The sequence below is a fragment of the Typopeltis vanoorti genome, chromosome 16 (assembly GCF_054136105.1).
Source record: "Typopeltis vanoorti isolate ZY-2024b chromosome 16, IOZ_Tvanoo_1.0, whole genome shotgun sequence".
NCBI lineage: Eukaryota > Metazoa > Arthropoda > Arachnida > Uropygi > Thelyphonidae > Typopeltis > Typopeltis vanoorti.
Window position 1 is genome coordinate 2,611,153 of NC_143564.1, and position 16,377 is coordinate 2,627,529.

Here is a 16,377-nt window from a genome sequence, read left to right on the forward strand (position 1 = left end):
GAATACCAAGTGACCTAATCTACTGGGTCCTCAAAAGGAAGGGTGTAACAGAAAAATTAGTAAGGATTATAAAAGTAATATATGAAAAAACTGAGATGGCAGTAAAAACGAGCATTGAAACAACAGAATTTTCAACATCATAGTGGGTTTGCATCAAGGATCAGCACTGATCCCATTTCTACTTGTGATTATTCTAGATGCATTCAGTGAAAGAGTAGCCAAAAAATACACCATGGAATATGTTATTTGCAGGTGACTTGGCTATCACAGGTGAAACTGTAGAAGAGGCCCAAAAGAGAATGGCAAATTACCTTGGAGGATGTGGGTCTGAAGATAAATACTAAAAAAACTGAAGTACTTGTTAGTGAGAGGAAAGGACATGAAGAAATTAGTATAAGGGATAGAGAAGGTGGTATCTTGAAAGAAGTCGATCATTTTAGGTACCTGGGATCAACCATGGAGAGAGAAGGCACATATAACTTGCAGTCAAAGATAGAATTAGGGCAGGTTGGACTAAATGGAAGGAGATGTCAGGAGTGATATGCAACAAAAATGCATCAAAAAAAGTAAAAACAAGTGTGTATATATATATAAATCAGCCATAAGACCGGCCTTGTTGTACGGAGCAGAGACATGGGCAACAAAGAGAACTCAGCAGGAACATTTGGAAAAGACAGAGATGAGGATGCTAAGATTGATAAATGGAACATCAAGGAAAGACCATAGGAGGAACAAATGTATAAGGAAAGAGATGGGGTTAGAAAAATGATCGACAAAGTGAGATAAAGTAGTTGAGGTGAGCCGGCTATGTATGGAGAAGACCAATAGACCACCCATTCAGAGAGTCACAACAATGGAAGTAAAGGGTAAGAGAAGAAAAAGAAGACCAAGAAAAAGATGGTGGGAAAACATCAAAAGGGATATGGAAAAAGTAGAGTGGAAAGGAGGGATACCCAAGATAGAAATAAGCAGAAGAAAATTGTCCGAGCGGCAGACCCCAGGACTGTCTGAAACTAAAATGCCGAAAAGAAGAGGAATTAGATATTTCAAGATTTGTTGGATGAAAATCATTACTAATAATAAAAAAATTAATGAATATGTCTTCTTTAGAAATAATTGAGTTTCTGAATATCCATTTGAATATCATTCTTTATTCAGATCAACTCTGTAAATGTTATATTAATATTTACATTATATTTTATCAAATGCTTGGCATTTAAATCTAAATGTTAGAATTCAATATTGTACATAATAATAAGCAAGCAAAGAACAGATTGTTATATTTTTTCAAACAAAGGTTCATATATTAATAAACACCAACTAGTATATATATTTCATCACTGTTGCAGTTTGTCTTTATATAATCAAATATTTTTTGTAGTCTTGGTAACACAGGAATAGCAGCAAATGGCCCAAGTATAGATGCTCTGACACAAGCATATTCTGGAATCCAGCAATATTCTGGTAAGCAGTTAATATTATTTACTGTTGACACTCTTTGCAAATTATATTTCATGGAATTAAAGGAATAAATGGTTATAGTGGAAGATTTATTACAGAATTTCCTTTAGTACTCATAATAATATTTTCTATTAGTTTTTTTATAGGGAGTAAGTGAATTAACAATTTATGTTGTGTGCTCTACTGAAAGTAGCTTGCTCATACAACATTTTAATGGAATAATTACAACACAAAATAAATAATTAAACAGTTTAATCATTTCAGTATTTCATATGTCATAGAGACATCTACAGGAATACAATGTTAAAATTGTAATAACACACACAAGAAACAATAAGTGGAAGAAATGGAATTAGAATATATGAAGATTAAAGTCTTATGAGGGTGCACTCTCTATGGATGCTATTGACTAGCCTTAGATGTTAAGCAAGAGACCTAAGAATTAAAGTTTCCCAAATCTTTGGAAGTTTGAACAATTAAAAAGTTGAAATTATTATTATTATTATTATTGTTCCAGGAAACTCCAAGGAGTCGACAGATGCATCGAGGGAGGCCCTAACATCATGTCTGGAACAACTATTCAACATTCACACAGTATCTGTCATATCTTGCCTTGAACTCATTCACGGTCGTAGCACCCACAACAGACTCTGGAAGCTTATTCCACTCATTCACCACTCTCCAAGTAAAAAACCTAGCTCTAACACCCTTGTCAACCACGCTCTTGCCCAGCTTCCATGCATGGCCCCTAGTCCTCCCACCACCAGTCATATTTTCAAAAATATCTTCTGGATCAATCTTATAAAAACCCTTCAGTAATTTGAATGTCTCAATCATATCACCCCTCCTTCGCCTATCGTCCAATTTCTGCAACCCTCAAATCTTCAACCTATTCTCATAAGGTTCATTCCACAGACCTGCTATCATCTTGGTCACTCGTCTCTGGACCCTCTCCACTTCCTCCCCATCACGAAGAAACCCTGGTGCCCATAACTGGGCACAGAAGTCCAGATGGGGTCTTATCAAGGCTGGATACAGAGGAACAACAACTTGTCTGTCTCTGCATGTTAAAGTATTTTTCATAAGCCAAGTGATTTGGTGAGCTGTTTTAGTCACTTTTTCAATGTGCCCCCTAAACTTCAACTCCCTATCCACCAGCACTCCCAAATCCCTGGCCTCATCAATCTCCTGGAGTACGGTTCCACCAATGCGATATACTGCTGCTATTCTTTTCACCCCAAAGTGCATAACCTTACACTTTGCCACATAACCCAGACCCGAAATGATTAAACCTTCTGTTTAATTTTTTCTCTTTGTGCTGTAATTATTCCATTAAATTGTATCATGAGTGTAAACCAGCACCTAAGCCTAAATACTCATTTACTGAAGTAGCTTGCTATGTGTGTGTGTGTGTTTGTGCATGTATGCATGTGTATGTAAACTAAGTACAGTATATTTATTTAGAAGCTACTATCATATATTATTAACACCAGATCTCCATGGAATCAAAAACTCATTCGCTGTATCTGCATTCACCACAATGTCAGATAATGTATTCCACTCTCCATGTACAGAACCTGCTCTTTATGCCACTGCTCTTACCTTCCATATATACCTTCCACTGCTCTTACCTTCCAGGGATGTCCCCTTGTTATATCCCCTTCTCCCATTCTATGAAAAATTTCTTTCACATTAACCCAGTAACAACCCTTTACAATCTTAAATGACTCAATCATACTCCTCTCTTCTTATTCACGAGACTTTGCAGACTGCATTCCCTCAGTCTGTCCTCATAATATCCCACATTGCAAGGAACAGTTATACCTTAGTCAGTTTTCCTTGGGCACTTTCCAACATATCCTCATACCATGAAAACCAGGAGACCAAATCTGTGCTCAATTAATCCATACATGGCCTGATCAAGGCCTTATACAAGGGAACCATAATCTCTTTATTTCTACAAGTCAAGATCCTCTGCATTATTGTCATAATCTGATGTGATGACTTCACAACTTGTGCAATATGACTACTGAACTTCAGATCCTTGTCCTCCACCACCACTCAAAGGCCTCTTGTCACCTCAACTTCCTCCAACATTTCCACACCAAGTGTATACTTAGCATCCCATTGCTGCCTACCAATATCATTAATATACAAATTAAATAACAGTGGTCCCAAACAGACTCCTGTGGCAACCACTAGTGACTTCTCTCCTTCCTAGAATACTGTGCCCCATACACAACTTTCTGATACCTATCTGACAGCCACTTGTCTAAATATCTCACTAATCTATCATCCAATCCCATCTGCTCCAGTTTAGTTACCAACTTGTGGCATGGTGTGGCAGTCTAGCCATTGCAAAATCTAAGTATACCACTATATATGCATCTCCTTTGTCCAATACATTTGTCACCTTGTTATAGTACATAAGCAAGTTGTTAAAACACAACCTCCCTTAAACAAACCCATGCCGACAGGCACAAAGAATACCACAGTTTTCATTCCACTTTTGTATCTTAGCTCTCACCAACATGTTCAATATCTTAACTACAACTCCATATATACAGATTGGCCGCTAATTTGTAGCCTTAGCCTTATCACTACCTTTGTGAAGTGGAACAGTTTTACTTTTCTTTCACTCTTTTGGGACTTGTGCTGTTACAAGACTCTTGTTATGCAGGTGGCCCATTGCTAATGATAACTCCCTAGACATTCTATTAAGACACAATGTGATGTGTCATCAAATCTTATTGATATCTAGCTTATTTAACTCTTTATATACCTATTACTCAACATCATTAAGTCTTCTCTCATTTCATTCTCTGCACTTGAGCTTCTGATTTCATGCTGAGAATGAAACACCTTGATGAACTGCTCACTGAATACCTCAACTGTGTCCTCTGCAATAGTTAACAATCTGCCACTTTCATTCATTAACATCATAACAACATTATCATTCTTCTTTCTACTTGCCACATATTGAAAAAACTCCCACTAGTTTTCTGGCCTGATTCACTGATTTCTGCTCATGCTGCACTTTTTCTGTCCTTACTGACTGTGTCACTCTCCTGGTCTGCTCTTTATACTCTTTATGCCACCGATTATTATCATTATTCATCTTGTGCTGCTTCCAAAGTACCTTCTTCTTCTTCTTCCAGATTTCATGTTAATTCCCTCATTCATCCATTTCTCACTTACCTTCTTCAGCCTTTTGACCTTAGAATACAGTCACACATTTAAGCTATTAATTATTTCTTTGTCAGTTGCAGAATTTATTTATTTTTTTTTTACTCAATTTCTCATTCCATGCTGTAGCTCAAAGCTTTCTCCAAGTTTCTCTTAATTGCCAGCCTTGTACTTCCCCATATATCCTTTCCTCAAAAGCCTTTATATAGCTAGCCACAGTCCATGCAATCACTTCATGATCGCTCTCTTCAACTGAAGTGAATTGTGAAACCCCACTCATAATCACGTTCTCTGATAAAATGATCAGATCTAAACCCCTCGATCCTTGCATGCCCTTCGTTACATAGTGCCTAAGACAGTTGTCTCTCAAGATCTCAAGAAATTCATTTTCCTTATTCCCAAATGCTACCTCTTCATTCCAATCTATATTGCTAGGTGATCATTATGGATAATTAAAATTATCCATAATGATCACCTTTCCTTCTTCACTAACTCAAGTTGCTTATACATTTCTTCATTACCATCCTCGACATTCTCTGGCTTATGGTAACATCCAAATAAACATCTTTTCTTGTCAACCTCCACCTCATACCACACTGCTTCAAAACCATTGCTACTATTTCTCTCTTTCATATCTGCTTTGTATGGAAATAATTCATCTGCTATCATACGGAGAATTATGTTCACTCCCCCTCCCTTCCTGTCTTTTCTATCCTCTCAAAAAACATTGTACCCTTCCATTTCTATTCCTGTCAAGATATCATCCTCATTCAATCATGTTTCATTTATTCAAACAATTTTTGGGCAAATGAACTCAATCAGTGAAACAATTTCATCTTCCTTATTTCTGATACTCCTGGCATTTGTAAATAAACACAGCAGTTAACTTTTAGGTCTATAACCCGTTCAACCCTAAGCTACCTGTTGGTTGTGATTTCCCACCACTCCTGCTCTTGCCTTATCTTTATCATTGCTTCTTTATATATCTCCTCAATTGTAACTACTTCCCCTCACATGTTGATCTATTCCATTCCTGTGCGGAACATCCCCATACACACATTCACTACTACTTCCAACATCCACTCTCCCTATGCTGTGTCTCCCTCTCCACCCATGCTTTCTCCTGTTCCTCTTACCTTAAATCCTTAAATATATCAGCAGTTTCATAGGAGGGTGATAATAATTACATTATCACCAATTACATTCCCAATCTCTCTTCATCTCTCACACTAGTAATATTTCCATTACCAAACACCTCAGTCTGTTTCAAAGAGACTGAGGTGCTTGACAATAAAAATAGTGGTAGTGTGAGAGATGAAGAGAGATTGGGAATGTAATTGGTGATAATGTAATTATTATCACCCTCCTATGAAACTGCTGATATAAGACAGTTGTCTCTCAAGATCTCAAGAAATTCATTTTCCTTATTCCCAAATGCTACCTCTTCATTCCAATCTATATTGCTGTAATTAAAATTATCCATAATGATCACCTTTCCTTCTTCACTAACTCAAGTTCCTTATACATTTCTTCATTACCATCCTCGACATTCTCTGGCTTATGGTAACATCCAAATAAACATCTCTTCTTGTCAACCTCCACCTCTGTTGAGGTGGAGGTTGACAAGCATATGATAAACCACTGTGAATTTGAGCAGGATGGATGCTCATTTGGTAGCTTAGTTAAGGGATGGTTGACTGTTAGGAGCCTTTCAAGTTGTGTATGGAGGTGCAGCATCCCCAAAAAAGAAAGGTGACAATTGTGCTACCACAGGCTTCTGCTTTGGAACCACTGTTGTTTAACTTATTTATCAATGATATAGTTCACGGTGCAAAAAAGAGATTATTATTATTATTATTATAAAACTCCATGGAGTCAAAGATTCCTTGTGGGAGGTCCACTGTTATACACACAGTTTATCATACTGTGCCTTAAATATATTCTCTGTCTCTGCACTCACCACACTCTCGGACAAAGCATTCCAATCACTCACCACTCTCCATGCAAGAAACCTGCTCCTCACTCCCTTGCTCACACCCTCCTTATACAGCTTCCAGGAATGACCTCTTGTTCTCCTGCAATCCTCACCCATTCTGTGCAAAACCTCCCTGACATTAATCTGATAATAACCTCTTAACAGCTTATATATCTCAATCATACCCCCCCCCTCCTCCTTCTATCCACCAATTTCTGCAAATTGCATTTTGTCTGGGTTCTTTACTTTTAGAGTAGTGAATGAGTGGAATGCGCTCCCTGAATCTGTGCTGGATGCTGTGACAGTGAATGAGTTTAAGGCGAGGTATGATAGATACTGTATGAATGTCAAATAGTAGTGATGAATATGATTTGGGGCCTCCCTCGATGAGTCTAATGACTCCCTGGAGTTGCCCGTAATAATAGTAATAATAATAATAATAATAAAACAGATCGTTGAGGTACACCACTAGTAACTTTCCTCTTCTGGGATATCGCTCCTCCATACACAACTCGCTGATACCTGTCAGACAGCCAATCTCCAATCCAGTGAACCAATCTACTGTTCAGCCCCATCCGTTCCAATTAAATTTCCAGCTTGTCATGTGGCAATTTATCAAACGCCTTTGCAAAATCTAAATATACCACTGTATACGCAACACCCTTATCCAACGCATTTGTCACTTTATTATAAAAAGTAAGCAGATTGCTAAAGCACGATCTTCCTTTAGTAAATCCATGCTGGCCACCAAAGAGTATTTTTCTGTTGTCAACCCAATTCTGAATCTTATTTCTAACTAACTTCTCTAATACCTTGACCACAACTCCAGACATACATACTGGTCTATAATTCAAAGCCTTACTCTTATCACCCCCCTTATGAATTGGAACAATTTTACCCTCTTTCCACTGTTTTGGAACTTGATCGAGTGAGAGCCTTATGTTGAAAAGATATACAAAAGCTGTTGTTAACTCTCTGGCACATTCCCTCAAGACACATGGTGAAATAGCATCAAGTCCCACAGCCTTATTTACATCAAGTCTCTTCAATTCCTCATATACCTCCTGTTCACTTACTAACAGTTCCTCTTCCTCCTTCTTTCCCACTGCTTTCAAGTTCTGCATGATGCCACATTCACAAGAATGAAATACTTTTAGAAATTGCTCACTGAATATCTCAACTATATCCTCTGCAGCGGTTATCATTCCTCCGTTTTCACCAATCAATCCCATCCTACCATAATCATTCTTTCTTCTACTGGCCACATATCGAAAAAACTCCTTGGGATTTTTTTTGGCCGCTTTAGCTAACTGCTGCTCATACTGCATTTTTGCTACCCTTATCAAGCTAGTCAGCTTCCTTGCCTGCTCTTTGTACTTTTCATGCAACTAGTTGTTATAAATACTTATTTTGTGTTTCTTCCATAATACCTTCTTCCAGATTGCATACCTTATCTCTTGATTCATCCATTTTACACCCACTCTATTTACCCTCTTAACCCTTGGAATACACTCTGATATTGCCTCCACCAAATAGTTCTTGAGTAGGGCCCATGCAGCATTGATATCCTTTCCATCCAGCCAATTTATTATCACAAGCTGTTTCCTGAGCTTTTCATAATTACCAGTGTTATAATTCCATATATATCCCTTTCTAACAGACATCCTCAAATGACTGGTCACCCTGCACGTGATCACCTCATGGTCACTTTCACCAACTGGTGGAAGATTTGACACCTCATTTATAATAACATCATCGGATGAGATGATCAAATCCAATACTCTTGATCCTCGTGTACCCTCCGTTACGTGCTGCCTAAGGTTTCTTTCATAAATCTTTCAAAAACTCCAAAAATTCATTTTTTTTACCCCCAGATGCAGTCTCTTGCTTCCAGTCTATATTACCATAATTAAAGTCTCCCATAATGATAACTTTTTTCTTCCTAGCTAGGCCAATTTGCCTATACATTTCCTTCTCATTACCCTCCATATTACTAGCAACACCCAACTAAATATTTCATCCTGTTTACTTCTACCTCACACCATACTGCCTCAAAACCGTGACCACTATTTGCACCTTGCAAATCCACCTTAGATGGGCACAACTCATCTGCTACCATTAACAGTACTCCTCCTCCCTTTCTTCCCTGTCTATCTTCACAAAAAATATCATATCCGTTCATCTCTATTCCTGTTAGGATGTCATTGCCATCTAACCATGTCTCACTTATACCAACAATTTTGGGGCAAACAGACAAGCAAAGCAACAATTTCATTCCCCTTATTTCGAATACTTCTAGTATTAGTGAATAAACATAAGAAATCATTACTGCTTCTACAAATCCTACGAACGTCACTCCTACGATATGACTCTTCAATACCTTCTCCAGTCACTTCCTCTATATTACCACCAATTCTACAACTTTCCTCACACCTAAACTCTTCCCACCCATCCCAGGCCATCTCAATCTGTGTTTGCCCGCTTACACATTCACCTCTGAATTCAGCATCCACATGCTTCATAAAGTTTCTCCCCCACCCCCGTTTCCCTGTTTGTGTTGTACCTCCATTCTCTCATTTACTTCATTCATAATATTCACCTCCCCATATGCAAGTGAACAAATACCTCTCCATACCCTGCTTTTTTGCTCTTTCATATCACTTCGCACCACCTCAGATATATCATTACAGTCATTACCTCTCCTGCCAGTAACAATCTCTCCAGCAGACTCACACCAAAACCATTTAAATGCAGCCCATCTTCTTTATACAATTCCATCCGTCCCTCAAATTCCTCCGACACATTCACAAAATGCACTCCATTCTCCTCACATAACTGCACTAACATATCATTCATAATCTTTGCTCACCTCTGCAATTCATCACTATCATACCTTGGCAACACACTGACTACCTTTCCTACCACACTGTTATCTTTTACTCCTTAATAATCTCCTTATATCCAATCTGGCATTTTCCTTGTTCCCATCCAAATCATTTGTTCTTACTACAACCACCAACTCTTGTGCTCTCTTATTCCTCATGTCCAATGCTTCAATCACTCTGTCCATTCTACCACCAAGAAAACAAACCTTATGCATTTTCTCATTCACCACACCTCTAATAATGGAATCTCCATAGAGAGCCACTCTCGAATCATTTGATATATCTTTCACATGGCCATCTTCCCTTCTGCTCTTTTTCACTCTTCCATGTATGTCTGTAATTCTTTTCATCTCATTTCACATGCAGTTCATCTCTTGCCTCATCATTATCAACTCTGCTTTCATGTCCGCATCCAATATATATTCCTGTCTGACATTTTCATGTAGTTTCATATTATGTCTTTGGATATTTTTGGTCGTGCAGAATTTACAACAGTCCTCATGCTGATGTTCTGATGAGGATATCCAAGGATAATTAACTGACCCATTTTCCTTCTCTTGAGTGACATTCTGATCCTGTAATGGAAGCTGCTGATCATGTATTATTATTATTATTATTAAACAAGACCTCATGGAGTCAAAGACTCATCTAGGAGGTCCTTTTATCTCACACACATCTCATCATACCGGGTCTTAAACACATTCAAACTCCTTGCAGACACCACACTCTCAGGCAAGGCATTCCAATCATTCACAACTCTGCACGAAAAAAACCTGCCTCTCACTCCCCTACTCACACCCTCTTTATACAGTTTCCAGGGATGACCTCTGGTTCTCCCCTGATCTCCCACTATTTGCTGTAGAACTTCTCCACCATTGATCCTATAACAACCCCTCACCAACTTGTAGGTCTCTATCATATCTCTTCTCTCCACTAGACTCTGCAAATTACATCTTTTCAATCTTTCCTCATACTCGACATTCCAGAGGTCAGAAACTACCTTAGTCAGTCGCATTTGAACCCTTTCCAACATCTCTTCATCCTTCTGAAAACCAGGTGACCAAATCTGGGCACAATAGTCCATGTGTGGCCTAATCAAAGCCTTATACAATGGAACAAGAATCTCCCTACTTGTACACGTCAGTGTCCTCCTCATCATTCCCAGAAGTCTTTGTGTTGTCTTCACAATTTTGGCGATGTGTCCCCTAAATTTTAGATCCTTATCCACTATCACTCCCAGATCTCTTATTTCCTCTACTTCCAACAATATATTCTCACCAAGCATAAATTCTGCATCCCATCTTTGTTTTCCAAATTTTAAAACCTTACATTTTGCAACATTGAACTCACATCCCCATTTGCTTGCCCAATCACTCAATTTATTCAAGTCTTCTTGCAAGGCCACAACATCTTCACTACACTTCATGGTTTGTCCCAACTTTGCATCATCTGCAAACAACTGAATATCTCCATCCAAATCTTTGCCAATATCATTAATATACAAGTTAAATAGTAATGGCCCTAAAACAGATCCCTGAGGCACTCCACTAGTGACTTTCCTTTTCCTGGATATTGCACCCCCATACACAACTTGTTGATACCTATCAGATAGCCAGTCTCCAATCCAATGCACTAATCTAATATCCAACCCCATCTGCTCTAGTTTGACTGTCAACTTATCATGAGGTACTCTATCAAAAGCTTTTGCGAAATCCAAGTATATTACTATGTATCCTTCTCCTCTGTCCAAGGAAGCAGTCACTTTATTGTAATAAGTAAGTAGATTACTAAAACACGACCTCCCTTTAGCAAATCCATGCTGACCATCAAAGATTATACCATTGTTGTCAACCCAACTCTGGATCCTAGTTCTCACAAGCTTCTCCAACAACTTAACCACAACACCTGACACACAGATAGGCCTATAGTTTGATGCTTGAGTTCGATCACCTCCTTTATGAAGTGGCACAATCTTGCCCTCCTTCCACTCTTTAGGGACTTGACCAAGTGCAAGACTCGTATTAAAAAAATATGTCAAGGCAGGTGTCAACTCTCTGATACATTCCTTCAGAATACGCGGTGATATATTATCAAGTCCCACAGCCTTATTTACATCTAGTTTACTCAACTCCCCAAACACCTCTTGCTCACTCACAGTCAGTCTCTCCTCCCCATCATCAACTGCTCTTAATCTCTCCATGAAGTCACATTCACAAGATTGAAAGATCTTTATGAACTGCTCATTAAGTATCTCAACCACACATTCTGCAACAGCTGTCTTTATACCATTTCCTCCAATCAATGTCATCCTTCCGTAATCATTCTTTCTCTTGCTGGCTACATATCGAAAGAACTCCCTAGGATTCTTTTTAGCTTCATTAGCTAACTGCTGTTCATACCTCTCTTTAGCTACTCTCACCAACCAAGTCACTCTCCTTGCCTGGTCTTTGTAGAACTCATGAAATTGGTTACTTCCACTTCTCTTATGCTGCCTCCACAATGCCCTTTTTCTATGTATTGCATGCTTAATCTCTTTATTCATCCATCTCACACCTAACTTATTTAACCTTCTCACCCGTGGTATACATTTAGACATTGCATCCACTAAATATTTTTTGAAAATCCACCAAGCTGCATTGATCTCTTTTCCAGCTAACTCCTCATTCCATGCTACACCTGCAAGCTGTCTCCTGAGCTCTTCATAATCACCCCCCTTGTAGTTCCACATATACCCTTTTTTCACAGGGGTCCTTGCACTGCTGGCAACCACCCAAGTAATCACCTCATGGTCACTTTCACCAATTGGTGGATGATTTAATACCTCATTGATAATTACATCCTCCGATGAGATGACCAAATCCAAGACCCTTAATCCTCTTGTGCCCTCTGTTACATACTGTCTGAGGTAGTTATCCCTCAAAAACTCAAGAAACTAATATTCTTTACTTCCAGTTGCTATCTCTTCATTGCAGTCTATATTGCCATAATTAAAATCACCCATAATGATCACCCTTTTCTTATTTGCTTGGCTTATTTGACTATACATTTCACTATCACCACCATCCACATTACCAGGTCTATAACAACATCCCACCAAGTATTTGATTCTATTCACCTCTATCTCACACCATACTGCCTCAAAACCACTGGCCCCATTTCCCTCTTGCATCTCTACCTTGTATGGACATAACTCTTTCTCTATCATCAATAGCACTCCCCCTCCGTTTTTACCCCTTCTATCCTCACGAAACACATCATACCTTTCCATCTCTATTCCTGTCAGGATGTCATCCTCATCTAACCATGTCTCACTTATTCCGACAATCTCTGGGTGCACAGACGCAATTAGTGCAACCATTTCATCCGCCTTGTTTCTTATACTTCTAGCATTGGTATACAAACACAACAACTCATTTCTGGATCTACAGCTAGTTCCACTGATACCACTCATTCGATGTGATCTCTCCATGCTGGACTGGGGCCATTTCCCTTTCTGCTTCTTCATTTTAGAACCCTTTGCAATTCCATCTGTTTCCTTTTGATCCCTGATCATCCCATTACTCTCCTGCCTACACATTCTCTCACCTCCTCTTGGAGCATCCACCTTTCTCACGCTGTGTATCCCTGTCCACCCTGAGCCTCCCCGTTTCCCTGCTCCTCTTGCACACCCATTCTCTCATTTTCTATTCTCATACCACTCACTTCCACATTCATTTCCACTCCTTCAATCTCTCCTGTCTTACTCTCCTGCTCTTCCACATCACTCCCCTCTCGATCTGATTCATTCTCTCTATTCACTTCTCTACCTTCCAGCAGCAGTCTCTCCAAGCGAATCACACCATAACCACTCAAATGCAGTCCATCGCTCCCATACAGCTCACTTCGTCCCTCAAACTCATTCCACACATTAACAAACTGTACTCCCATCTCCTCACACAAGGAATGTATTTTAGGAATGTTTGGCGTAACAGCAGTAGGCCTGGATGTATCCTAAGACATCATCATCATGGATTTACTGTCTTGATGTGAAGAACTTGCACAAGGTGAAACTGCAGCTCCAGGTAATAAGAGTGAGACACCAGGTTCGATATCTTTTATCATACTTTGTGCAACTTGAAAAGAAGTAGATAATTCAGGTGATACAGAACAAGGAACTAATATTTGGCTATCTGTACTTAGCCCTGTTTCTATGTTATTTGAGTGAGTTTCTATTAACTCAACAGTATTAAGAATAGGCATTGTATTCATTACTGGGATTGACAATGAATCTTTGGGCAAACTCTCAAAAGATTTTGCCACCGCCTGTGATTCCTCCAATTCTATTATTGTATCTTCACTTTGTTGTGATCCTTTTACCAACACCGAACTCTGTATAGATGGAAATTAGTTCTGAGTTGGACTAGGATATATATTTGAATTAGAAACAGAAATCTCATTTAATGGATAATCAGTTCCTGACAGTTCTAACCTTCCTTCATTTGTGAATGACTTTATTGGCCTGTTGGTATCTTCTGGTGTGTCTAATTCATTTACTTTTGATGACACATGGTCTTCATGCCTTTACTGTTAGAGCCACGAAGATATCTACTCCGAGGTCTTCCTCTTTTCTTCTTAATTACCGGTGACAATTCTGTGCTTCCTTTTTTTCGGTTGCACCTCAGCAAGTAACAAGGCCTGGTTACTTGAGTCATGTTCACTCTTATCATGAATATCAATACTGGAAGTATCCCCCTGTGCAACGTCTGTACAGATCTCGACATTCAGACTTTTAGCAGCACTAAGCAGCGTAGCAAGTTGGTCCTGCGAAATGATCACTTCACCCTTGTACATAAAATCTATTATTTTTAAATCCGTGTATTTTATATCTTTGAGAATAACAACTGGATGTTTACAAGAGTTTTTAAGAAATATGCCATAAAAGAAAGAACTGCAGGCAGACAACACTCTTTTGTGTGCTTTAAGTCTCTTACCTTCACATACTAAAGTCACATCTACAAAAGTTTCAGTAAAAAGTAATTCATTAAAAGTAGTTAGTACATTGACATGGTGATCATTCCTTCTTAAACAGATCTGCTGAGCCTCCATCTTCATAATCTAGTAACATTTTTTTTTTTTTTTTTTAAGTTAACCAATAACAAGTTGGAAAAATGAAACTAGCACCTAAATACAATGGTTGTCATACACGTGTAAATTAAACCTAACTCGATGCGTACACGAAACTCCAATCAGTGAAAAATGACACCGCATTACTGACTTTACTCACCACATTGATAATTTCATTTATCCTAGGAATGTCTGATCACACATATACCATCAATATAATTGAACTTCTGCACAAACTAATAATGTAAACACGAGAACTGAAAATTATCTGATATGAACTGATGATGTTCATTTGTTTGCTAATGATGCCAAATTAGGAAGAGCAATGTCAGGAAGTTGGGCTGTGTTATTATCACAAGATGGTTTGAATAGGTTGATGCTTTGGCAATAACTATTTGGTTCTTTTCCAGTTGTTTGCAGATGATGCAAATAACTGCATTTTTTTTATGTGGTCCCACCCACAAAAGGTTTTTTGCAAAACTATAGTACATTTGTATAGTGGTTGGGGTGGGCTAAGGATATTTTCCTCCCATCCTTTATCAACTTTATGTATTTTTTTGCATTTTTTATTTATTTCTTACATAGTCTGGAAATCCTGCTCTAGAGACTTAATATAGGACTTTTTCAAACCACTTTAGACCTCTAATAAGCAGAGCAGTGGTCTCACCCTTGGCAGTGAAATTCATCTCCCACCTACAGTTGTGGAAGATGAATATGAAGAAGAAGAAGAATAAAGCAGATGTGGTTCTCCTGGAAAATATAAATAGACTGTGCAACTATATACAACCATCTACAATTCCCAGGTGTGTAAAAAATCACGTGACTGCGGGAAACCATACTATGGCCAAACGGAAAAGTCCATCCTCCTGCGTCTCGAGGAACACCAAAAAGACATTGCTTACAAAAGAACTAGAGCTAGTGCCCTCTCAAGCCATGTCCTGTTTTAGGTTAACACAAATAATGAAGGCCGCCAACATGAGATAAACTGGATAACAACTTCAAACCTGCACATATGCCATGACGAGGTAGAATGCCGCATAATCGAATCTAAAGAGATTGTCATGAACCCTCTTCATATAAACAGTAACCTCAGCTATAATTTGCCTGACTCTTTTAGATCTGATGTCAGATATTGGCACACTTGTGAAATCACACGCGCAGGTTTCTAGCAATAGAACTTTAACACGGACTGTAGCTCCAGTTCAAAATAACTGTAGTTTATAGTCAATTTTATAATTTATGGTTTTATAGTGACTCAATGTTTCTTTACAGTGTTTTTTTATTGGCTTTCTATGTTCTATCACGCCTGAAGAAGTCGGCCACCCCGATGAAACATGTTGCGTATTTTAATAAATTTCATTATTCATTCTAATTCTTGGATCTCGGTCACTATATAAAAAGCATGAACATATTCCAATTCCGAGTCAACACTACAAGTCATTATATATATATATATATATATATATATATATATATATATATACAGTAAAACCCTGAAGTTACGGTAGGTGGGACCAACAAAAAGTGCATAAGTCGAATTCGCGTAACTCGGGGTATAATTTTGCATGTAATTTATATATACAAACATACAATTGGGACCAAAGGTTTACAAAATCCTATATTTTTTAAGAAATATAATCATAATTGTAGTTTTTCGTACATAAAAAAAAGAAAGTTATTTCGATGTCGATAGTTTCATAAAATCTAATAGATTCGTCTGACAGCATAATGTCTTTTTCTTGTCACACAAAATTTCTTCATAGCAAG

At 38.3% G+C, this 16,377-nt stretch overlaps 1 protein-coding gene across 10 annotated transcripts in view; it reads left to right on the forward strand.

The window, feature by feature from the left end:
- The window catches only part of LOC150097830 (CUGBP Elav-like family member 1-A), an 816,588-nt gene that overhangs the window by 656,988 nt on the left and 143,223 nt on the right, over positions 1-16,377 (forward strand). For all 10 annotated transcript variants that reach the window (XR_016549571.1, XR_016549569.1, XR_016549568.1 and 7 more), the window contains one exon: positions 1,382-1,464. Coding sequence is in view for 1 of the 10 variants with exons in the window: in XM_090406005.1 (XP_090262131.1) it covers positions 1,382-1,464 (83 nt within the window). In the remaining 9 variants the exon portion in view is untranslated. The remainder of the gene's footprint in view (positions 1-1,381; positions 1,465-16,377) is intronic.